Source organism: Rhincodon typus, chromosome 20 (assembly GCF_021869965.1).
Source record: "Rhincodon typus isolate 14 chromosome 20, sRhiTyp1.1, whole genome shotgun sequence".
Classification (NCBI taxonomy): Eukaryota; Metazoa; Chordata; class Chondrichthyes; order Orectolobiformes; family Rhincodontidae; genus Rhincodon; species Rhincodon typus.
In genome coordinates, this window is record NC_063351.1 from 42,065,108 (window position 1) to 42,090,981 (window position 25,874).

At 44.5% G+C, this 25,874-nt stretch overlaps 2 protein-coding genes across 3 annotated transcripts in view; both read left to right on the forward strand.

Annotated features, from left to right (window-relative positions):
• The window catches only part of cpn1 (carboxypeptidase N, polypeptide 1), a 28,327-nt gene extending 22,412 nt beyond the window's left edge, over positions 1-5,915 (forward strand). The window contains exons 8-9 of the mRNA XM_048608775.1: positions 2,743-2,861; positions 5,518-5,915. Coding sequence (XP_048464732.1) covers positions 2,743-2,861; positions 5,518-5,697 — 299 coding nt within the window. The 3' untranslated portion in view covers positions 5,698-5,915. The remainder of the gene's footprint in view (positions 1-2,742; positions 2,862-5,517) is intronic.
• Positions 5,916-21,266: 15,351 nt separating this feature from the next.
• Positions 21,267-25,874, forward strand: part of LOC109919553 (dynamin binding protein) — a 98,563-nt gene continuing 93,955 nt past the window's right edge. For both annotated transcript variants that reach the window (XM_048608776.1, XM_048608780.1), the window contains exon 1: positions 21,267-21,355. The gene's annotated coding sequence lies outside the window, so the exon portion shown is untranslated. The remainder of the gene's footprint in view (positions 21,356-25,874) is intronic.

The window sequence follows — 25,874 nt, forward strand, 5'->3', positions numbered from 1 at the left end:
GAGCTGCCTTTTTGAACCACAGCAGGAGGACTGCAGCGGTTCAAAAAGACAGCTCACCACCACCTTCTCAAGAGCAACAAGGGATGGGCAAGAAACGCTGGCCCAGCCAACGACACCCACATCCCAGAAATGAATTTTTAAAAAAATGTTAATAGGGGAAGACTATTTACAGGTAAAGGATGGTTGGGAAGTGAGAGGCCTCTAAAAGTGAGATAACGAGAGTTCAGAGACAGTATGTTCCTGTTTTAGTGTGAAGGGCAAGGTGGGTAGCTGTCGGGAATGCTGGATTACTAGAGAAATTGAGGCTCTGGTCAAGAAAAGAAGGAGGCATATGTCAGGTATTGACAGCTGGGATAGAGTGAATACCAATAGGAGTATAAGGGCAGTTGGAGTATACTCAAGAGGGAAATTAGGAAGGCAAAAAGGGGGCATGAGATAGCTTTGGCAAATAGAGTTAAGGAGACATGAAAGAGATTCGATAAGTACATTAGGACAAAAGAGAATTAGGGTGAGAATAGGGCACCTTAACAGTCAGCAAGGCTTCTATGTGTAGAACTATAAGAGATGGGTGAGATACTAAACAAATATTTCACATCAGTATTTCCCATGCAGAAGGACATGGAAGCTAGGGAACTTGGAGAAATAAATAGTGATGTCTTGGAAAGAGTTCATATTACAGAAGGGTAGGTGCTGGAGGTGTTAAAATGAATAAAGGCAGATAAATGCCCAGGACCTAGTCAGGTATTTCCCAGAACTCTGTGGGAAGCTAGTGAGATGATTGCTAGGCCCCCTGCTGAGATATTTGTATCATCAACAGCCACGGGTGAGGTGCTGGAAAACTGGGGGTTGGCTAATGTGAGCCCTTTATATAAGAAGTGCTGCAAGGAAAAGCCAGGGAACTACAGACTGGTGAGTCTGGTGGGTAAGTTGCTGGTGGAGATTCTGAGGGACAGAATTACATGCAGTTGGAAAAGCAAGGACTGATTGGGGATTGTCAGCGTGGCTTTGTGCGTGGGAAATCATGTCTCACTAGTTTGATTGAGTTTTTTTGAAGGGATGACAAAGAAGATTGATGAAGGCAGAGCAGTGGACTTTAGCAAAGTGTCCAAAAGGTTGACTAGTTAGTAAGGTTAGATCACGTGGGATCCAGGGAAAGGTAGCCAATTGGATACAAAATTGACTTGAATGTAGGAGACAGAGGGTGGTGGTAGAGGGTTGCTTTTCATACTGGAGACCTGTGACCGACGGTGTGCCACAAGGATTGGTGCCGGGTCCACTCACTTTTGTCATTTATATAAATAATTTGGATGCGAATAAAGGAGGCATGGTTGATAAGTTTGCAGGTAACACCAAAATAAATGGTGTAGTGGACTGTGAAGAAGATTATCTCAGTGCGACGGCACCTTGATCAGATGGGGTAATGGGCTGAGGAGCAGCAAATGGAGTTTAATTTCGATAAATGTGAGGTGTTGCATTTTGGTAAGGCAAAAGAGGGCAGGTCTCATACAGTTCATGGTAGGGTCCTGGGGAGTGTTGCCGAACAAAGACACCTTGGGATGGGATACAGATGCACAGTTCCTTAAAAGTGGAGTCACAGGTAGACAGGGTGGTGAAGAAGGCATTTGGCACGCTTGCCTTCATTGATCAGAACATTGAGAATAGGAATCATGTTTTGGTTGTACAGGACATTGGTGAGGCCAATTTTAGAATACTGCATATAATTCTGGTCGCCCTTCCATTGGTAAACTTGAGAAGATGCAGAAACCAATTACAAGGATGTTGCCAGGGTTGGAGGGTTTGAGCTATAGTGAGAGGCTGAATAGGCTGGGGCTATTTTCCCTGAAGCATCGGAGGCTGAAGGGTGACCTTGTAGAGGTTTATAAAACCATGAGGGGTATGGATAGAGTGAATAGCCCAGGTCTTTTTCCTAAGGTGGGGGAGACCAAAACTAGAGGACAGAGGTTTATGGTGAGCAGGGAAAGATTTAAAAAGGATCTGAGGGGTAACTTTTTCACACAGAGGGCTGATACATGTATTGAATGTGCTGCCAGAGGAAGTGGTGGAGGAGGGTACAATGACAACATTTAAAAGGCATCTGGATACCTGTAGATAATATGAGTAGGAAGGGTTTAAATGGATAGTAGGAACTGCTGATGCTGGAGCCTGAGACAACAAAGTGTGGAGCTGGAGGAACACAGCAGGTCAGGCAGCATCAGATGAGCAGGAAAGCTGACGTTTTGGGATGCTGGCTAATGGGACTAGGTCAGATTGGGATGTCAGGTCAGCATGGAAGAGTTGGACCCAGGGGTCTCTTTCCATGCTCTATGACTCTACCACTGTGACGTTATATCTTCTCTGGGACAGAGGGAATAGAACAGGAGGCAAAGTGGGATGAGGTATTCTCCCCTGACCCTCGCAAACTGTTCTGCATCTGGCAACCTCATTGGCTACTGTGCTGGCCTAGGATCTCTTCTTAATGAGCAATGGAATTAGTTTGAGTTGGAAACAAGGTGGTGACCATTGTCGTGTTGAAAGGTAATGGAAAGAGCAAGAAAGGTTTGCTTAGTAAGGGGTTGGGATGAGCCAGAGCATTTCTGACCTTGATGTTTCGCCTACAGCTTGGCCAAAACTGGGAATTATCCCCCTTTTCCCGTCAGGTTGTTGCGAGGCTTTGCGTTATGCTAAGTGTTGTAACTACATGGTGGATACATTTGGGTAAGGGTCATTTGGTTTTGTTTTGAGGTATCGGTGGAGACTACTTCCGACTGTTATTGCCGGGGAAATATATGGTCACTGCCTCAGCGCCTGGTTATAAAGATCAAACTGTTCTCGTCAGTGTTGGGGCCGGCGAACCAACACGGGTGAGTCTCCTTTCCAGACTTGTATTTATTTGCTTCACTCCACTGCAGTATTTAAATAGCGCCTTTCACACAGCAAGATGGGTGGGGCGGATAGGTGGGAGAGAAGATGGACAGGTTATGTCAGGTCAAGGAGACGGAAGGGAGGATGGGTGGGGCTGGGGGAAGGTATGTGGGATGGTGATAGGTTGGATGCAGGTAGGGGGCAGTGGGGATTGGTCGGTGGGAAGGGTAGGGTGGATAGGTGGGTAAGAAGATGGACATGTTGTGGCAGGTCAGGAAGGTGGGGATGAGAGGGAGGGTTAGACGTGGGATGAGGCTGGGAGTGGAGAGATTTTAAAACTGGTGAATTCTATGTTTAGGCCATTGGGCTGTAGGCTCCCGAGGTGGAATATGAGGTGTTGCTCCTCCAGTTTGTGGGTGGCATCATTGTGGCACTGGAGGAGGCCCAGGATGGTCATGTCACCAAAGCAGTGGGAGGGGGAGTTAAAATGGTTGGCAACCGGAAGGTGTTATTGTTTGTTGCGTACTGAGCGCAGATGCTCCACAAAACAGTCTCATCGATGTAGAAGAGGCCACATCAGGAGCAACGGATACAGTAGATCAGGTTGGAGGATGTACAGGTGAAGACCTGTCGGATATGAAAGGTTTGCTTTGGGCCTGAAATGGAGGTGAGGGGGGCAGGTGTAGCACTTCCACCGGGAAAGGTGCCAGGTGCAGTGGGGTTAGTGGTGAGTGTGGAGCGGATGTGGGAGTCATGGAGTGAGTGGTCCTTACGAAAAGCAGATAGGGGTGGGGAGGGAAATATCCCTTTGGTTGTGGGGTCAGGTTGTAGGTGGCAGAAGTGCCGGAGGATGGTACGTTGGATGCAGAGGTTGATGGGGTGGTATGTGAGGACAAAGGGGTTCGGTCTTTATTTTTGTTGGGGGGGGGATTTGAGGGCAGAAGTTTAGGAAATGCAAGAGATGCGGTTGAGGGCATTTTTGATCACCGGAGGGGAGAAGTTGCGGTCATTGAAATAAGAGGACATTTGGGATGTCTGGGAGTGGAATGTTCCATCTTGGGAGCAGAGAAATTGGGAGTAAGGGATCACATTCTTGCAGGAGGGTGGGTGAGAGGAGGTGTCGTCCAGGTAGCTATGGGAGTTGGTGGGCTTGAAATAGATGTTGGTGTTGAGGCGGTTACCAGAGATGGAGACAGAGAGGTCCAGGAAGGGGAGGGAGGTATCGGAGACGGTCCAGGTGAATTTGACGTTGGGGTTAAAGGTGTTAGTAAAGTGATGAACTTTTCAAGCTCCTCATGAGAGCACGATGCAGCGCCGATACAGTCATCAATGTAGCAGAGGAAGAGGTGGGGAATAGCGCCACCGTTTCATACAGCATCTGCGCTCTGTACGTGACAAATGACAACACCTTCCAGTCGCCAACCATTTTAACTCCCCCTCCCACTCTTTAGGTGACATGTCTATCCTGAGCCTCCTCCAGTGCCACAAAGACACTGCACACAAACTGGAGGAGCAATACCTCATATTCCGCCCCAGGAGCACACAGCTTGATGGCCTAAACATGGAATTCACCAGTTTTAAAATCTCCCCAATCATGGGAGCAGAAAAGGGACTGTTTCACGTATCCTATGAAGAGGCAGGCATAGCTTGGAGCCATGCGGCTGCCCATGGCCAACACTCTAGTCTGTAGGAAGTGGGAGGAGTTAAAGGAGAAGTTGTTAAGGGGGTAAGGACGAATTCGGTTAAGCAGATGAGGGTGTCAGTGGAGGGGGACTGGTTGGGCCTACAGGAGAGGAAGAAGCGGAGAGCTTTTAAGTGATCTGTGTGGGGGATACAAGTGTACAGGGATTGGACATCCATATTGAGGATGAGATGTTGGGGGCCAGGGAATTGGAGGAGGTGGAGGGTGTGGGTGGTGTCCCGGACGTAGGTGGGAAGTTCCTGGACCGGGGGGAGAAAATAGAGTCAAGGTAAGCGGAGATGAGTTCAGTGGGGCAGGAGGAGGCAGAGACAATGGGTCAGCTGGGTAGGTCAAGTTCATTCTTGGAAGATTACTATCCTACCAATGCATCCATTACCTCTATAGCTACCTCCTTTAAAATCCTAGCATGCACCCCATCAGGTCATTAGACTCTCATGTCACTGGACTCAAAATGTATTTCTCTCTCCACATTTTGCAGCATTTCCTACTTATATTTAAAATTTTCAACCTTATTTTCAAATCCCTTTGTGGCCTCATTCCTCCGTATCTCTGATCCCCTACAGCTCCCCAAGATCTCTGCGTTCCTCTAATTCTGGCCTCTTGATCATCCCTAATTTTCAACTGCTACACCATTGGCCATGTCTTCCTCAGCCCCAAGCTCTGGGATTCCATCCCTACGTTTCCCCAACTCGCGGCCACACTGTCCTCTCTAAAGCCATTCTTTAAAATAAGCTTCAGCTTGTTTCTCCCAATACCTCCTCGTGTGGCTAGGTGCAAAGTTTTGTTTGACAGCGCTCCTGTGAAGCATCTATAGGGCTGTTTTACTTCATTAAAGATGTTGTATAAACGTGCATTGTTCTTTTCTCATTTTCTGCTGGAATAAAATACACACTGCCCTTAACATGCCTACTGAGTGCCATCTCCTCTGCAGTGTAATTTTGATCTCCCTACAGGTTGACTTCCATTTGGTGCCATTGTCAGCTGCACCCAGCACCAATGTGCCTACCATCTTGCTGCCTCCAGCCATCACAAGTAGTGTTTCCCTTCGCAAATTGGACCCAAGACTGACCAGGAAGGGACCCCTGGTGCCGAGGGAACGTCGGCGTACAGGGCGGCACTTCCATGGCCACTGAAACCCCAAACCTCTCCTCAACTATCAGTTGCTTTTCTGTAAAAACAAACCCTTTTCCCCTCAACAACATTGCACGACGACGTATTGGGAAAACCATGGAGTGAAATTTCTTTGGCGAGCGTTGCCTCAGGGAGGACACCTGAACAGAGATAATTTGTCTTTAAAGTTTTGCTGTGATGTTGTTTATGTTTTTAAAAATTAAAGTTCTGCTTTTGCTTATTTTATTTTTAATTCATGACTGTGGGTTGCCAACTCTAACTGGTGTTCCTGGAGGTTTAGCACATGACTACCAGCTGCTCCAGCCACAAGTTCTTGCCATTGGCCACCCAATACATTTCTCAGTGCCCTGGCTAGTGAGGAAGTAACAAAACTCTTTGTACCCCCTACTGGATGATTCTTGCCTATGGGTTGAGTTGGGTGATGGTGGAGGGGAGAGCAATAGTGAAAAAAAGAGGAGTGGGGAGAGATGGTGGAGCAGAACCCTAGAACATGGGAACCCTAAGAACATGGGTTCATAATCCCACCATGGTGAAACTTGAATTCAATTTTCAAAAAAAAAACCTAGAAGAATAAGCTTACCTTTGTGGTGACTGTGTAACCACCATCGATTGTTGTAAAAATCTATCTAGTTCAGTAATATCCAGTAATATTCAGTAATATGAGATTTTTGAAATGTCAGGGAGTTGAGGGCTATAAGGAGCTAATTTCAAAAGAGTGGTTGAAACCTGGGGCACATCAAACATGACATTGTAGAATGGTGGGCAGCTTTGAGGTAAAAAGTGGCCTACACCCGCTCCTATTTCTTGTGCCTTTGTGTTCTTCAGAGAACGAAATCGCCCATTCTACCCTGATCCAGACACACAGCTTTGAAATAGCCCAGAGAATCAATGAGAGGTGGTACGGGCAGATATCTTCACATCCTAAGCATCTGCAGCAGTTTAAGAAGGCAGCTCACCACCACCTTTTTGAGGGTAGCCATGATGTGGAGATGTTGGTATTGGTCTGGGGTGAACAAAGTCAGAAGTCACATGACACCAGGTTATCGTCCAACAGGTTTATTTAAAATGACAAGCTTTTGGAGCGCTGCTCCTATGTCAGGATCCACCTGACGAAGGAGCAGCGCTCAGAAAGCTTGTCATTTTAAATAGACCTTTTGGACTATAACCTGGTGTCATGTGACTTCTGACTTCTTGAGGGTCATTAGAGACAGGCAATAAATGCTATCCCGTGCACATTTTAAAAAAAAAATTACAATAAATGACAAATATTTATCAAGAATTGTTTTTAAGAATACATTTTGTTTTATGGCTTCAATGACTTTTCACCCTGCATTTTGCAAGATTCTGTGCTTAAGGAGATGAACTTTCACTTTAGTCTTTTGGCAGTACAGAACTTGAAACTGTTGCTGAAAAATGACATGTTTTGTCAAAGCCTTTCACCTTGTGCTCATCAGGACATTTCGCAAGAATGCCAATTCATGGAGAAAGTAACATTTATACTGCATCTCAGGAGAGTGTTTATTCCACCAGTCAACCAATTAGCACTCACCTCTTGCAGTTTAAATGTTGGTTTTCCCCTAGAATCTGTAATTCATGAAAATTATCCTGATGATGGCAAGATTAAAAAGCCTTTGACAAAATGTGTCTTTTCTCAGCAATATTCAACTCATCACTTTCTGGTTCTCCAAGGTAATCCTGGAGGGTTGGCAACATCAGTTGTGAGTTAAAGGCTGAATTTAGATATGACAAGGCCAATGGAAGGTTCTTTTCCCAAACCCAGTGTTTTTGTTGACCTGTTATTTACACAACAGCCTTACCCTAGTTTCTACTCTGCTATGAGGTTGCAGTTATTTGATGATTTCTTTCAACCACACAATTAAAAAAAAGCCTTTTTAACTGTTTCTCTGACAGCTGGCGAGATGGCCAACAGAATTTGGTGGGAGTTGGGGAGGTGAAATGGTTGTGTGTCTGTCACCCACCTAATGTGACTAAGAGTCTCTATGGCAGTGTTCTGCTATGGACGAGATGCGCCCTGACCCGGTGAAGAAACAGATCATCAACATTATTCCTCTTCTGCCCGGCTATAAAGATTGCGACCTCGCCCTTGGTCAGGTCGGGTTGGAGCCAAAGGGATCTCCTTCCTCTTGGACACTCTGGCCTGACCCTGCTCCTTTTGTTTGGTTCAATTAAGATCGTCGATTTTTAACCCAACTTGAATTTCTAACGACTGACCAAATCATTTTTTGTCTCGGTAATAGGTAGCACATAAGATGTTTAAAGGTAACATTTAAAATATTGTGACAAATGTACTGAGTCAGGTGACATTATGTGTATATCATGATTGTAGCCATTCCTTGGCCAATACAAGATGACTGCTCACATGAATTTTAGCATTATTTGATTGATTCAAGATTACAATCATGACATTTTCTGAATCGTTCAGCCAATTCACCCTATAGCTGATTGTGTATCTAACTGTGTAGTAACTGTCCTCGGAGTGTTTAATGGGGACAGGGCAGAGGGAATTTTACTTTATATCTAACCCCAAGCTGTACCTGTGCTGGGAGTGTTTGATGGTGACAAGGTCGAGTGAGATTTACCCTGTATCTAACCCCGTGCCGTACCTGTCCTGGTAATGTTTGATGGGGAGAATGTAGAGAAAGCTTTACTCTGTATCTAACCCCGTGCTGTACCTGTTCTGGGAATGTTTGATGGGGAGAGTGTAGAGGAAGCTTTACTTTCTATCCAACCCCATGCTGTACCTGTCCTAGGAATGTTTAAGGAGGAGAGAATTAGCGGTAGCTTTACTTTGCATCTGACCCCATGCTATAATTGTCCTGGAAGTGTTTGATGGTGACAGTGTCAGGGAAGCTTTACTTTCACATTAAAAGAGTAGAAGGAGCTTTACTCTGTATGTAACCTTGTGCAGTCCCTTTCCTGGGAGTATTTAATGAAGACAGTGTGGAGGTGGCTTTACTTTCACTTAAAAAGTGTAGAGAGTTTTACTCTATATCTAATCCTGTGCTGTACCTGTCCTAGGGTGTTTGATGGGGGCAAAGCATAGGGAAAATTTATCTGGGTCCATCCCCGTGCTATCTCTGTCCTACTGTAATAAAGTCTTCATTGGAGCTGATTTTTCCTCATCTGGTTTGTTGATGTGCCACAGGCTGACATCATCTGAGAATAAGATGCTGCAAGCATCATGTGGGCAAATTCTTGTTGGTGAACTCTGCAGTTGCCTGCCTGTTTCTGTACAGTCTATAGCCTCGATGCAGGAAGTCATTTACATTACGCACTCATTTGTGAAATGAATCTTGGAGTCGTTCCACTGAGGAAGACGCATGACCTATAAATAATTTGCAGTGGAGACCACAATTTGACTGTTTCCAAATTGTCAATTTGATGAACAGCCGTTGTTCAGTGGGTGATATTCTCACCCGCAAGTCCAAGCTTCAAGCACATTGTGGAAAATTGAGTATTTTATCCAAGCTCATATCCTCAGTACAGTCCTGAGGGGTTTCTGCATAACTGGAGGTGCTGTCTTTTAGATGTGTGTTTAATGTGAGATGCTGATTGTCTGCACATATGCAAAAGACCCCACGCCAACATTTGGATGACGAGTCTGCCCTCATGTCCTGGTCCATGCTTATACCCTGCTCGCATCACTAAAACAGATTATCTTGTCATCATCCCACTGGCATTTGTGGGATCTTGCTGTGGAGAAATTTGTGGCTATGTTTTGCTACAATGGAATGGTTGCTACACTTCAAAAGTATTTCATTAGCTATCTCCCATTCACTGCGGTAACTTTCATGGAGGTTCGCAACAAAACGTTGTTCGCAAACTCACGTGTGACAAAACAGCTTTCATTTCTATAGCACCTGTCACAACTTTGGTGGTGGGGGCGGGGTCTGAACGCACTTTTTGGAGGTGGGGGGGGGAGGGGGTGGGGGAGCCCCAGTCAGTGGCAGGATTGTGCTGTGACCTGGTGGATCACCACCTTGTCGGTTGGTGAACGGCTGAGTGATGACTTGGTTCAGTATTTCCAGGAGCAAATTACTGCAGATGCTGGAATCTGTACTGAAAACAAAAAATGCTGGAAATCACATCCATGGAGAGAGAGAGCAAGCTAACGTTTCAAATTCTGATAAAGAGTCATCTACACTCGAAACATCAGCTTGTTCTCTCTCCTTGGATGCTGCTTGTTTTGTTTTCAGTTCAGTATTTGCAGCTCAGGCAGAGATTGAGGAAAATAATATTGAATCATAGATGACAATACACAAATATTGATGGAAGTGGCCGTAATTGAATAAGTAATACATCTAAAGAGGTGACAAATTCCAAGGATTAGTTAGTTTCCATTCCAGGATTTTCAAGGAAGCAGGTGATAATACTGTAGATGCTCAAACTCTAATCTTCCAAAGTTCTTTCAAGATAGGAACTGTTACTTGTGAAATCATTTTGAACGGAAATAAGAAATAGTAAGGGAAAGAATTCACAGGTGGGAGTGGCCTGTAAGCTCCCAAAGAGTTGCCTCACTGTAGGACAAATTATAAATTGAAAAATAATAGGCGTGAATAAGAAGGGGACTACAATTGTCACAAATGATTTTAATCTACATATTGACTGGACAAATCAAATGGGCAAGGCTAACATGGAAGACAAATTTCTAGAGAACACCAGGGATTGTTTGTTAGGGGAATATGTTTGCAGAACCTACCCAGGACAGGCCGTTTTAGATCTAGTAATCATGGGTGATTCATAAGAGATTTCATTGTTAAGGATCTGTAGGGAGTAGTGATCACAACATGGCAGAAATTCAAATTCAGTTTGAAGGAGAACAACTCTAGTTTCAAACCAGTGTTCTCAACTTAAGTAAGGGCTGAGGTATGAAGAAAAGGTTGTTTAAAACGAGCTGAGAAATACAGTAGGCAGAAAGTCAGTGGACGAGCATTGGTAGACATTTCAGAATACTCGGCAAAAATTTATTCCAGTCAAAAAGAAGGACTTGATGAGAAGGATCAACATCCATTGTTAGCAACAGTGATCAAGGAGAGTATCCAATCAAACACTAAAACATGCAAAGTGGCAAAAACTAGTGGTAGGCCAGTGGATTGGGAATATTTTAGAAACCAGCAGAGGATGACTAAACAGTTAATAAAGAGGGAGAAAATTGATTATGAAAGTAAATTGGCAAGAAATGTTACTAAAACAAAGAGCTTCTATGGGTACATAGAAAAAGAGAATAGCTAAGTAAGTGTTGGACCCTTGGAGGATGCAACTGGGGAATTGATAACAGGGAAGTGGAAGATAATTTAAACATTTTGCATCGATCTTCACAGTGGAGGACAGTATAAGCAAGGTCCTAATGGGAGGAAAGATCTTATATCAGTATCTATCACAAGAGACAAAATGTTTGATAAATTAATAGGACTAAAGGTAGTCAAGTCACCAGGAACTGATTGTCTGCATCCAAGTGTTTTAAAAGAAGTGGCTGCAGAGATGGTGGAGGCATTGATTGAAATACTCCAGAAGACACTGGATTCGGGAGAGTACCAGTGGGCTGCTAATGTAGTGCCCTTTCAAAAAGAATGAGACTCAGAAAGCAATAGGAAACTATCGGTCATTTAGTCTGTCATCTGTTATAGAGTCACAGAGTTGTACAGCATTGAAACAGACTCATAGAGTCATAAAGTCATAGAGATGTACAGCACAGAAACAGACCCTTCGGTTCAACTCGTCCTTGCCGACCATATATCCTATACAAATATAGTCCCATTTGCCAGCATTTGGTCCATATCCCTCTAAACACTTCCTATTCATATACCCATCCAGATGCCTTTTAAATGTTGTAATTGTACCAGCCTCCACCACTTCCTCTGGCAGCTCATTCCATATACGCACCACCCTCTGTGTGGAAAAGTTTCTCCTTAGGTCCTTTTATGTCTTTCCTTTCTCACCCTAAACCAACACCCTCTAGTTTTGGACTCCCCCACAACAGGGAAAAGACCTTGTCTACTTACCTTATCTATGCTCCTCATGATTTTATAAACCTCTATAAAGTCACCTCTCACTCTGACACTCCAGGGAAAATAGCCCCAGCCTATTTACCCTCTCCATATAGCTCAAACCCTCCAACCCTGGCAACATCCTCATAAATCTTTACTGAACCCTTTCTAGTTTCACAACATCCTTCCTTGCTATATCTTCCTATAGCAGGGAGACCAGAATTGCAAGCAATACTCCAAAAGTGGCGGAACTAATGTCCTGTACAGCCACAACATGACCTCCCAACTCCTATACTCAATGCACTGACAATAAAGGCAAGCATATCAAGTGCCTTCTTCACTATCCTATCTACCGAAGACTCAACTTTCAAGGAACTATGAACCTGCAATCCAAGGTCTCTTTGTTCAGCAACACTCCCCAGGACCTTACCATTAACTGTATAAGTCCTGCCATAATTTGCCTTTCCAAAATGCACCACCACACAGCTATCTAAATTAAACTCCATCTGCCACTCCTCGGTCCATTGGTCCATCTGATCAAGATCCTGTTGTACTCTGAGGTAACCGTCTTCACCGTCCACTACAACTCCAATTTTGGAGTCATCTGCAAACTTACTAACCATATCTCCTACGTTCACATCCAAATCATTTATACAAATGACGAAAAGCAGTGGACCCTGCACCGATCCTTGCGGCACACCACTGGTCACAGGCTTCCAGTCTGAAGAGCAACCTCCACCACCACCCTCTGTTTTCTACCATTGAGCCAGTTCTGTTTATCCAAATAGCTAGTTCTCCCTGTATTTCTGTGATCTAACCTTGCCAATCATTCTACCATGAGGAAGTTTGTTGAATGCCTTACTGAAGTCTATATAGATCACATCCACCACTCTGCCCTCATCAATTCTCTTCATCACTTCTGAAAACTCAATCAAGTTAGAGAGACACAATTTCACAGGCACAAAGCCATGTTGACTATCATTAATCAGTCCTTGCTTTTCCAAATACATGTAAATCCTGTCCCTCAGGATCTCTCCAACAACTTGCCCACCACCGATGTCAGGATCGCTGGTCTAGAGTTCCCTGGCTTTTCCTTACCATCTTTCTTAAATAGTGGCACAATGTTTCTAACATCAAGTCTTCTGGCAACTCACCTGCGGCTATCAATGATACAGTTATCTCAGCAAGGGGCCCAGCAATCTCTTCCCTCACTTCACATACACTTTATCAGGTCCCGGGGATTTATCCACCTTTATGTGTTTTGAGATGTTCAGCACCTCCTCCTCTGTAATATGGACAGTTTTCAAGGTGTCGCTATTTATTTCCCCATGTTCTCTATCTTCCATAACCTTCTCCACAGTAAACACTGATGCAAAATTGTTGCTTAGTATCTCCCCCATCTCCTGCAGTTCCACACTTAAATGGGCTTGTTGATCTTTAAGGGGCCCTATTCTCCACCTAGTTACCCTTTTGTCCTTAATGTATTTGCAAAATCTTTTTGGGTTCTCCTTAATCTAATTTGCCCAAACTACTTCATGTCCCTTTTTGCCCTCCTGATTTCCCTCTTATGTTTACCTCTACTGCCCATATACTCTTCTAGGGATTCACTCGATCCCTGCTGTCTATATCTGACATATGCTTCCTTCTTTTTTCTTGACCAAAACCTTAATTTCTCTAATCATTCAGCATTCCCTACACCTACCAGCCTTTCCCCTTCACCCTAGCTTGAACATATCATCTCTGGACTCTTGTTATCTCATTTTTGAATGCTTCCCATTTTCCAGCTGTCCCTTTACCTGCAAACATCCGCGCCCAATTAACTTTTGGAAGTTCTTGCTTAATACTGTCAAAATTGGCCTTCCTCCAATTTTGAACTTAAACTTTTAGATCCACTCTACCCTTTTCCATCACTATTTTAAAACTAATAGAATTATGGTCACTGGCCCCCAAAGTGCTCCCCCACTGACACCTCAGTCACCTGCCCTGCCTTATTTCCCAACAGTAGGTTAAGTTTTGCACCTTCTCTAGTAAGTACATTCACATACTGAATCAGAAAATTTTCTTGTGCACATTAACAAATTCCTGTCCATCCAAGCCCTTAACACTATGGCAGTCCCACTCTATGTTTGGAAAATTAAAATCCCCTTCCTTAACTACCCTATTATTCTCACAAATAACTGAGACCTCCTTACAAATTTGTTTCTCAATTTCCGGCTGACTACTGGGGTGTCTATAGTACAATCACAATAAGGTGATCATCCTTTTCTTATTTTTCAGTTCCACCCAAATAACTTCCCTAGATATATTCCCAGGAATATCTTCCTTAAGTACAGCAGTAATGTTATCCTTAATCAAAACGCCACTCTGCTCCTCTCTTCCTCCCCTTTCAATCCTTCCTGTAGCATCTAAACCCTGGAACATTAAGCTGCCAGTCCTGTCCATCCCTGAGTCACACTTCTGTAATTGCTATGTTATCCCAGTCCCATGTTCCCAACCATGCCCTCAGTTCAACTGCCTTGCCTGTTCTTCGGTCCAAATCATCCATGCCGACCAAATATCCCAAATTAATCCAGTCTTATTTGCCAGCATTTGGTCCGTATCCCTCTAAACCTTTCCTATTCATGTGCCCATCCAGATGCCTTTCAAATGTAAATGTTGTTGGAAAAATGCTAGAGTCCATTATTAAGGAAGAAATAACATGATTTAAGAAAAGCTTAATGCAATCAAACAGAGTCAATATAGTTTTATTAAAGAGAAATTGTTTTACAAGTTTGATAGAATCTTTGAAGATATAACAAGCAGGGTTGATAAAGGAGAACGGGTAGATGTTGTCCATTTGGATTTCCAGAAAACATTCGATAAGGTGCCATGTAGAAGGTAATTGCACAAGGAGCCGACAGTATTAGGGTAATGTATTAGCATGTATCAAGGATTGCTTACCAGTCATAAGATAAAATGTCAGGATTATTGGGTCTTTTTCAGGGTGTAAAGATGTAACTAGTGGAGTGCCACAAGGATCAGTCCTAGGTCTCATTATTTACCGCATATATTAATGACTTGGAGGAGGGGTAGAGTGTAGTTTTCCAAATTTGCTAACAATATAAAAATACATGTGATGAGAACATAAGGAATTTTCAAAGGGATATAGATAAATTGAGTAAGTGGACAAAAACTTAGTGGATGGAGAGTCACAGAATCATAGAGCTGTATAGCAAAGAAACAGATCCTTCGGTTCAACTCATCCATGCCGACCATATATCCTATATAAATCTAGTCCCATTTGCCAGCATTTGGCCCATATCCCTCTAAACACTTCCAATTCATATACCCATCCTGATCCCTTTTAAATGTTGTAATTGTACCAGCATCCACCACTTCCTCTGGCAGCTCATTCCATATACGCACCACCCTCTGTGTGAAAAAGTTACCCCTTAGGTCCCCTTTAAATCTTTCCTTCTCACCTTAAACCTGTGCCCTCAAGTTTTGAACTCCCCTACCCTGCCCTTATCCATGCCCCTCATGATTTTATAAACTTCCATTATGTCACATCTCAGCCTCTGACACTCCAGGGAACATAGCCCCAGCATTTTCAGCCTCTCCCTATAGCTCAAACCCTTTAATGTAGGAAAGTGAGAGGTCATGTAATCTGTTGGAAGAAGCAAAAGGAAAACCATTATTTAAATGGAGAAAGTCTTTACGAAGTGTAGGGCAGAAGGATCTGAGTGATCTTGTGAATGAACCACAAAACGTTAACATGGAGCTGAGTAAATCACTAAGAAGGCAAACAGTATTTTGGCCTTTATTCTTTGGGGGATGGAGTTTAAAAACAAGGGAGTCTTGTTACTACTGTACAGGGTGAGGCTGAACCTAGAGTACAGTGTGTAGTTTTGATTCCCATGTTTAAAAACGAATATTCTAGCATTGGAGACTGTTCAAACAAAATTCACTAGGTTGATTCTTAGAATTTAGGGACTTATCTTGACTTCTCAAGAATACTTAAACAGGTTAGGCCTTTATTCATTAGGGTTTAGAAGTGTGAAGGTACTGTTATTGAAACATATAAGATTCTGAAGGGACTTAACAGAGTCAATGCTGAAAAGAAGTGGGAGAATCTCTAATTTGGGGATATAGTTACAAAACAAGGGGCCTCCCCTATTTCTGAAGAAGAATCCCGACCTAAAATGTCAACTTTTCCTGCTCCTCCGATGCTGCCTGGCCTGCTGTGCTCCTCCAGCTCCACACTGTGTAATGTCGGACACTCATTTAAAACTGAGTTGTGAAAGAATTTCTTTTCCTAAAAGGTAGCCATTGTCTAGAATTCTTGACCCCAGAGAGTAATGGAGGCGAGACCACTGAAAATATTTAAAGAGGAGGTGTACAGATTTTTTTTTAAACATTGGGGAGCTGAGCTGGCCCAAAAGAGGAGTTGCAGCCTGGAGCTGATCAGCCATTATCTTGTTGAATGACAAGACAGACTCGAGGGGCCAAATGGCCTACTGCCGATTCTTTTTTTTATGCTCTTACTCATCACTCACCATCCAGACTTGGAAATATATCGCTTTCCCTTCTGTTTCACGAGGTCAAAGTCCTGGAACTCATCCTGGAATGAGTGGTACACTAAAGTGTGCAGAGGGTTATAGATAGGTTAAGTAAGTGGGCAAGGATCTGGCAGATGGCGTACAATTTTCGTAAATGTGAGGTCATTCATTTTGATAGAAATAACAATAAAATGGACTATTATTTAAATAATGAAAAATTGTAGCACGCACCAGCACCTGGGTGTCCTTGTGCATGAATCACAAAAAGTTGGTTTGCAGGTGCAGCGGGTAATTAAGAAGGCAAATGGAAAATTGTCCTTCATTGCTAGAGGGATAGAGTTTGAAGGGAGGTTATGCTGCAGATGCAGGTGAGGTCACACCTGGAGTACTGTGTCTCCTTACTTGAGAAAGGATGTACTGGCACTGGTGGGGGTGCAGGGGAGATTCACTAGGTTGATTCCGGAGTTGAGAGGGTTGGCTTATAGGAGAAATTGAGTAGAGTGGGACTATACTCATTAGAATTTAGAAGAATGAGGGTGGAACTTATAGAAACATATAAAATTATGAAGGGAATAGATAAGATAGAAACAGGGAGGTTGTTTCCACTGGTGGGTGAAACTAGAATTAGGGGCATAGCCTTAAAATAAAAGGGAACAGATTTAGGACTGAGATAACAAGGTGTAGAGCTGAATGAACACAGCAGGCCAAGCAGCATCAGAGGAGCAGGAAAGCTGATGTTTCAGGTCTGGACCCTTCTTCAGAAAATTTTAACCCCACTGCGAAGCCTCTTTTAAGGAGTCAGCTTTCCTGCTCCTCTGATGCTGCTTGGCCTGCTGTGTTCATCCAGCTCGACACCTTGTTATCTCAGATTCTCCAGCATCGGCAGTTCCCACTATCTCTGAATCAGATTTAGGACTGAGTTGAGGAGGAACTTCTTCACCCAAAGGGTTGTGAATCTATAGAATTCCCCGCTCAGTGAGGCTACCTCATTAAATGTTTTTAAGGCAAAGATAGATAGATTTTTGAACGGTAAATGAATTAAGGGTTATGGTGAGTGGGCAGGTAAGTGGAGCTGAGTCCATCAAAAGATCAGTCATGATCTTGCTGAATGGCAGAGCAGGCTCAGTGGGCCAGATGGCCTACTCCTGCTCCTATTTCTGATGTTCTTTTGTTCTTATGAACTACCTCCCTAACAGCACTGTAGGTGTTCTTATAGAAAATGGACAAGAGTGGTTCAAGAATGCAGCTCATCACTACCTTCGCAAGGGCAACTAAGAATGGGCAATAAATTCTGGCCCTGCCAGTGAAGCCCACATCCCATGAATGAATACAAATAATAGCCTCTAGCTAACAATCATTAAATGCTCATTGGGGAAGTGTCATTGAAACTTTAGGTACTAAAGCCAGCATTCTGTTTACTTTTCTGTGAGATTTTGCTCTATCAACAAGTTGTCAAGGATGGTTCACTGTGTAGTACTTTTGCTTCAGATTTGAAAGGTTTTGAGCTCAAATCCTGCTCCTGAGCAGCTAATCTAAGGTGACACTCAGTTCATTCCTGAGCGTGTGCTGCTCTGTCCAAGGGTCTATCAAATGCCTGTTTAAGAACCTGAGGCACATTTCAAAGAAGTGCATGACATTTTACTCTTTGCCCTGGAGTCAACATTCCTCCTTCCACCAAAAACACTAAAACAGGTTCATTAACACGTTTTTTTTTCGAGGGGAGCTGGCTGTGCAAATAGTTAATTGATTGTAAAGAATTTTAGAATGTACTGAGATTGTGAGATGCTATAGAAATTCGAGTCCTTTATTTTCTGTTGCCTCCGTTGAGCTATGGTGCAAGTAGGTTTTTCACAGCATGAGTTAATGCCTGCAGCAGATAAAAAAATTTCCCCCTTAATTATAGCTTCCGTGATCACACAGTTGAACCTGTAACACTGTCACGTTATTAGGAAGTGACTTTTCCAGCCACAACTTCTGTCTGCCCATTTTCACTTTACATTAGACAAACACAGTGTCAGTTTAAAGGCTGCTACTGAAACACATTCTACTTGTCTAAATAAAAGCAGAATACTTGCGGATGCGAAATACTTGAAATAAAAGCAGAAAATGCTGCAAAATATTTCTTCAGCATTCTCAGTTTTGACACTCTATTTGTCGACTGGGAAAGTCACTTCCTAAAAACTAACGTTTCAAAAGAAAACACTTAGGGGATTGCTACCATCTGTGTGAAATACCAGAGAGGGTTATGGCCACAGAAAAAAAATGTTAAGTGCATTCTAGAGCCAATCCTCTTCAATGTACTTGTAATCCACTGGCCCTGATTACCCTATTTACATTCATTTACAGATTGCTGGGACTGAAAGTTTAAAGACAGTGTTTTGTGCACATGGTCACCACACAGTAACATTGGCCATAAACACACAGCCAAAATTTAAGTATTCAAACAAACTTTTAGAGGGGATGAGGCAGTGGGAGGAATGATGTAGATCAGAGTTGTGTTCAAAACAGAGTTCCAGATAACAGTTTGACAGAGGGTCAGCAGAGGTTATGATAAAACAATTCCATTTATTCTGAAGACATTTTATTGAAGACAACAAGGTGCAGGGCTGGATGAACACAGCAGGACAAGCAGCATCATAGGAGCAGAGAGGCTGACGTTTCGGGCCTAGACCCTTCATCAGAAAAGGGGGAGGGGAAGGGGGTTTTGAAATAAATAGGGAGAGAGTGGGAGGCGGATAGAAGAGGGATAGAGGAGAGGATAGGTGGAGAAGAAACAAACAGGTCGAAGAGGCGGGGATGGGGCCAGGAAAGGTGAGTGTAGGTAGGGAGTTAGGAAGGGGATAGGTCAGTCCAGGGAGGACGGACAGGTCAAGGGGGCGGGATGAGGTTGGTCGGTAGGAGATGGAGGTGCGGCTTGAGGTGGGAGGAGGGGATAGGTGGGAGGAAGAACAGGTTAGGGAGGCAGGGACGAGCTGGACTGGTTTTGGGATGCGGTAGGGGGAGGGGAGATTTTGAAACTTGTGAAATCCACATTGATACCATTGGGCTGCAGGGTTCCCAAGCGGAATATGAGTTGCTGTTCCTGCAACCTTCGGGTGGCATCGTTGTGGCACTGCAGGAGGCCCAGGATGGACATGTCGTCTGAGGAATGGGAGGGGGAGTTGAAATGGTTCGCGACTGGGAGGTGCAGTTGTTTGTTGCGAACCGAGCGTAGGTGTTCTGCAAAGCGGTCCCCGAGTCTCCGCTTGGTTTCCCCGATGTAGAGGAAGCCACACCGGGTACAGCGGATGCAGTATACCACATTGGCAGATGTGCAGGTGAACATCTGCTTGATGTGGAAAATCTTCTTGGGGCCTGGGATGGGGGTGAGGGAGGAGGTATGGGGGCAGGTGTAGCACTTCCTGCGGTTGCAGGGAAAAGTGCCGGGTGTGGTGGAGCTGGAGGGGAGTGTGGAGCGGACGAGGGAGTCATGGAGAGAGTTGTCCCTCCGGAAAGCAGATAAAGGTGGGGAGGGAAAGATGTCTTTGGTGGTGGGGTCGGATTGCAGATGGCGGAAGTGTCGGAGGATGATGCGTTGGATCCGGAGGTTGGTGGGGTGGTACGTGAGGACGAGGGGGATTCTTTTTTGGTTTTTATTGCGTGGACGGGGTGTGAGGGATGAGGTGCGGGAGATGTGGGAGGCACGGTTGAGGGCGTTCTCGACCACCGAGGAGGGGAAGTTACGGTCTGGTTTATTGGGTCTGGTTTCCATGGACAATGGGTAACGATGCTTGTTCCTAACCCATAAGCCTCACCTCACCAACTGAGACATTAGGACTGAATGACCTTCCTACATGTCGAAGCCTCTTGATGGGACTATTGCACAATAGGGGATTTAGTAGCATTGTGGTAATGTCACTGGGTGAGTAATCTAGAGCCTCAGGCTGGGGCCACAGGTTCAAATCCCACCACTGCTGCTGGTGGAATTTAAATTTGATAACTAAATCTGGACTACAAAGCTAGTCTCTCTCACAATCATCGATTGTTCTAAAAACCTATCTGGTTCACTTCAGTGAAGCAAATCTGCATCCTTACGTGGTGTGGCCTACATGTGACTGAAGACTCTGAAATGCTGTAGAAAGCCATTCTCTTCAGTTGGGAATGAACAACAAATGCTGGACTTGTCAGCAATATCCTCAGGAGGTCTGGTGCTGCAATGTCCCTGACTTGGAATCAACAGCTCTGGGTTTGGGATCCACTCTAGAACTTGATGGTCAAGAAAGGTGGATTCATAACAAGGTCAAAGAGGTTGAGGATCAATTTGTAAATACTTCCAGTCCACGTCAATGACAGGTGGTTAGAGTAGGAGATACGACAATTGGGCTAGTAATCCTGAACCCCAGGCTAATGTTCTGGAGACATGGGTTTGAATCCCATTGTGGCAGATGGTAAAACTCTAATTCTGATAAAAATCTGGAATACAAAGCTAGCTTAATGATGATGGTGAATTACAACAATTGTTGATTGTTGTAAAAAACCCATCTGGTTCACTAATGTCCTTTAGGGAAGGAAACTGCCATCCTTACCCGGTCTGACCTACATGTGACTCCAGACCCACAGTGATGCAGTTGATTCTTAACTGCCCACTGGGCAATCAGGGATGGGCAATGAATTAATTAAATAAAAATTAACATGGGAATTTCTTGTGAGACTGTAGGCCACAGTTAAGTGTGAGAGCACATTGCTGTCACTGAAATATTGTGATGCACAAGTGAACGAGCAGTTAGCTCCTCACAGGAACAGTCTTTTATAACCTAATGGAGTTTAGCATGTGAATGAAGTCAACCTTTTTCAGTCTTATACAATAGAAGTACACCTTACCGCAGGGACTGGAATTCCCTCACTGACAGTCTCTCACATACACCGTTTCCATGGCAATGGCTGACACATGTCAGGACTTTGTCTGGACAGCACCCCCCATCTCCTGCCCCGCCCCTTCCCGCTCCTAATATGGCGAGGACCCCAGGGTCCGTGCGCTGGCGTCATGACGCAAGTAGTTTGCCACAATGTATCCAAGCGGTGGGGAATGTATCTGAGAGGGAGCTGCCCCGAGTTCAGCTGCTGTTGTTGTACAGGTGAGGCTGGTGCCCGGGCTGGGCTTGGCAGGACAGGACAGGACAGGCAGGGGAGGGTGGGGCCCGGGCTGGGCTGGACAGGACAGGACAGGACAGGACAGGACAGGACAGGACAGGACAGGCAGGTGAGTGAGGCTGGTGCCCGGGCTGGGCTTGGCTGGACAGGACAGGCAGGTGAGGCTGGTGCCCGGGCTGGGCTTGGCTGGACAGGTGAGGTTAGGTTGGGTTGGGTTGGGTTGGGTTGTATCCCAGCCTGAGGGCAGACAATCCCAATGGGATCCCTCTATCCCTGCAGTCACCACAAGGGGAGTGTGGAATCGCAGTGCTCAAGATGTGTCACTGTTTCTGACCCTCCTGCCAACTGTGTGTGTGTGTGTTGTGCCCACCCAGCCCCAAGAGCAAGTCTCCTACCCATAAAATTGTTATAGTGTGAATAAATGATTTGTTAAGCCTTGGTTTTGTACCTGTTTTGCTGACAGTGGAACTTGTTAAGGAGTCAAGTATCTCTGTAATTTACACTGTTTGGGGGGACAGGGGTTATGTCTGCCTCTGAGGTAGTGATAAGATCCCTTTTATAGAGAGAGAGACCTGGGGTTTCCCTTCCCATGTGTGTGGGTGAGTGTGTAAGGTAAGTGGAAGGTTGGGAACTGGGCTGTATCATCTGACCTTTGCCCTGAAGTGCTGAGGTGGCCTGTAGCTGTCCAACTGATGTTCCTGTCTCTGTGTTACTGAACACACGATGTATTCAATTGGCTTGTTGGCTGTGCCCAAGTCCCTGGCTGAGGACAGTAGTGATGCCCCTAGTGGTTCAATAATCCTTTTGCATTCCTGGACGTACAGCAGAGTTGGAAACCAACAAGAAATTGGCAGTTTCTTTTAAGACCCTAAGGAGGTGGGTCTGAATCTGCAGCTAGTAAAAATTTGAATCTTGGTGCAAACTGTGCTAAATTCTGTGTGCGGCAGCAATAATTAACTGTGAGGACAAAGAACGAACACATGGATTTTGGTTTCACTGAGATACTTTAGAAAATTACTCCTTCCCAAGAAAGAGGAATTCTGGGAGAGTGAGTGTCACCAGGAAATTCTGATCTGCAAGCTTGGAATTCCTGAACAGTCAGCAAGATCCAGTTGCAGAACGTGTGCATGTCCTGTTGTAGGGACAGTTCCTGGGTTTTAACACTGACTGAGTGGAGCCTCTAGACCCACTGAGTAGGTAAATCTCTCTGCAGTGGTCTGTTGCCTTGGCAATCCATCAACACAGGTTGTTGCTTTACTGGAAAATGCTTCCTTTTAAAATTGCAACTTTTCAACTGTTCGTTTGTCCCAACACTGCTCATCCTTCCTGATTCCTTCCACCCCTGCCTCTATTCTAGAGTACTTAGCTAAGCCTCTGTGTGAGCCTGGATATAGGTGGGTATTCAACAGCAAAGGGCATCACAATCCTATCAGATCCTGTCACCCCTTGATATTAGCACACATCCATCTCTCTAGTGATCATTGACTATCAGGCAGGAGCAGGAACCCAAGAAATTTCAATTAGTTTTCATACAGCCTTTATCGAACAGCAGCTCACCCCACATCAGTGAGGCCAGCCTGGTCTGAACTGGGTCAGGTATATCAGTGCTGACCATGATGGAAGCTGAATATCCTGCGCATTTAGTTAACTGACCCAGTATTTCCTTAAGTGATTGATTGTCATGTTCTGTTTTCTAGTGTTCCGTTAAAGCATCTGGGATGTTTATTCTGTCAGAAGTACTATATAAATGGAAGTTCTTGTTGAGTTTGACTGTATGCAATACCAGTCACTACATGTGGCCTTGAAGCCAAGGTTTGAGGGGTGGAATGCAGAGTAAATTAGAAACAAATGCTAAACCGGTACATGCTCCACCCTGTCCCCATGCCACAGGCAAGTGTCTCTAAAACTTAAAATTAGTCGTTGCAAGCAGAGATGCAAACTCTTCCCAATCTGTGTTTTCTCTGCCCCAAACATAATTGTGGATCATTTCAAAATATTTTAATTGCAGTGTTTCTCTCACATGCTGATCACTCAGTGCTGAGAGTGGACTGTTTTTAAATCAACATCCACACTCCCTGGGCAGATACAGCACAGGGCTAGATACAGAGTAAAGCTCATGCTACTCTTGTAAACTGAAAGTAAAGCTAACTCTACACTGTTTCCATCAAACATACCCAGGACATGAGCAATAACACCTTGCATTTATATAGCACCTTCAATGTAATAATGTTCCAAGGTGGTTCACACCATATTTAATACTGAGCCACATAATGATAATTCCCCCACTATCAACATCCTGGGGTTACCATTGACCAGAAACTGTGCTGGATAAGTCATTTAACTACTGTGGTTACATGAGCAAGTCAGAGGCTAGGAGTCCTGCAGTAAGTAACTCACCACCTGACTCCCCAAAGCCTGTATCAAACCGTATTTGATACTGAGCCACATTATGAGAAATGACCGAGGTCAGTTTTAAAGAAAGGGAGAGATGGAGATGGAATTTCAGAGCATAGGGCCTGCCAATGGTTGAGCGACTTAAATTATAGTGAACATGAGGTCAGCTATGAGGATTAGAGAGATCCCTGAGGGTGTGGGCCAGGATGAAATTTCTTCCTATTAATTCATAAAATGTGGATGTTCAGTATTTATTGCCCAACTCCAATTTGAAAATAGGAGCAGGAGTAGGCCATTTGGCCCTTTGAGTCTGCTGTGCCATTCAATATGCACATGGCTGATCCTCTATCTCAGTACCATGTACCTGCTTTCTCCCACACCCCTTGATGCCTTTAATATCTTGAGAAGGTGATGGTGAGCTGCCTTCTTGAACTGCTGCAGTCTGCGTGTTGTCAGGACATCATGGTGCTGTTAGGGAGGGGATTCCAGGATTTTGACCCAGGGACAGTGATACATTTCCAAGTCAGGATGGTGAGCGGCTTAGAAGGAAACTTGCAGGGGATTGTGTTCCTGTGTATCTGCATTTGTCCTTTTTTTTAGATGGTAGAGGTCGTGGGTTTGAAAGGTGCTATGTAAAGAGCCATGGTGAATTTCTGCATCTTGTAGATGGTATGCACCGCTGCTTGTATGTGTTCCTTCACACTCCTCACTTGTCTCACCTAGACGGTGAACAGACTTAGGGGAGCCAGGAGGTGAGTTACTTAGCCACAGTAGTTAAATGACCAATCAAGCCCAGATTCTGATCAATGCAAACCCCAGGATGTTGATAGTTGGGAAATTCAGTGATGGTCATCTGGTTGTCAAGTGGTAATGGTCAGATTCTTTCCTGTTAAGTGGTAGTGATTGCCTGCAGTTGTGTCGCGTGAATGTTACTCGTAAGACCTGGTCTGGACGTAGACTGCTTTGGTATCTGAGGAGTCACAGATGGCGCTGAGTGTTGCGCAGTCATCAGTGAATGTTCCCATTTCTGATCTCTGGTGGGAAGCTCATGGGTGAAACAGCTGTTTGGGAAAGGTAGGTCAGGATGAAGGTTTGGAGTGATGTGAAAACCAGGAGATGGATTTTAGAATTAGCAAGCTAATGTAGGATGGGAATCATTTGGAGTACTGTGAGGGCAGGACTTGGTGTGCGCGTTGGGATAGAGTTTTGGATGAGCTGAAGTTTTCAAGGTGGTGGAAACTGAAAGGTCATCCAGAGTGCTTTGAAATTGTCAAATCAAGAGACAGCTAAGATGTGGATCAGGGTTTCAGCAGCCAGTGAGTTGAGACAGGATGAAGTTGGACAATGTTACAGATGTGCATGTAGGTGACCTGTGATATGTCACCACTCTCTGCTTGGAAGCTCCTCTCAACACCTGATACTCCTCTGGACAATATTTCTCAATTTATACTGTATTAGTTTTAAATGTTTCTAGCTCCCTGTCTATGGGTACTGTGGTCTCAGTGTTCTGAATGCTGCTCTGAGACCATGGCTTTCACACGGTTTCTGTCCACCAATGAGAGTTGAGTTCCATTTGGTTGCAGTGCTGAGATCTGAGAGACGTTTTAATCAAAGAGTCTGCAAAAACATTCTTGTAAAATGTTTGTATGTGTCATATTGCTGGGGATTTTCCCCCCTGTATTGGGAGGAATGAAGCAGGCTATCAATCATATTCCTGGAATGTTTGCAAATTAAAAAAATGCCAGGGACATGCGTGTCCCCACCGGCACTGTATCCCGGTGTTGTACAGTGCCGGACCCATCCCCACTGGCACTGTAGCTACATGTCAGGGCTGTCCATCCAGCACTGTACTGCTCTGCTGGAAGTGCTATCTTTCTGATGTGATGTTAACTGCAGCCCCATGTGTGTACTTGGGTGGAAGTAGTCTCCCCTGGCACTATTTCAAGAAAAAGCAGAGAAGTTCTCCCCTGTGTCCTGGTAAATATTTATCTGCAATGAATCCAAATAAAACAGATTCAGTGGTCATTACCACACTGTTGTGGAATGTTTTGATCTATGTGTGAATTAGCTGCTACGTTTCATACTTTATAACAGTCTACAAATTCAAAA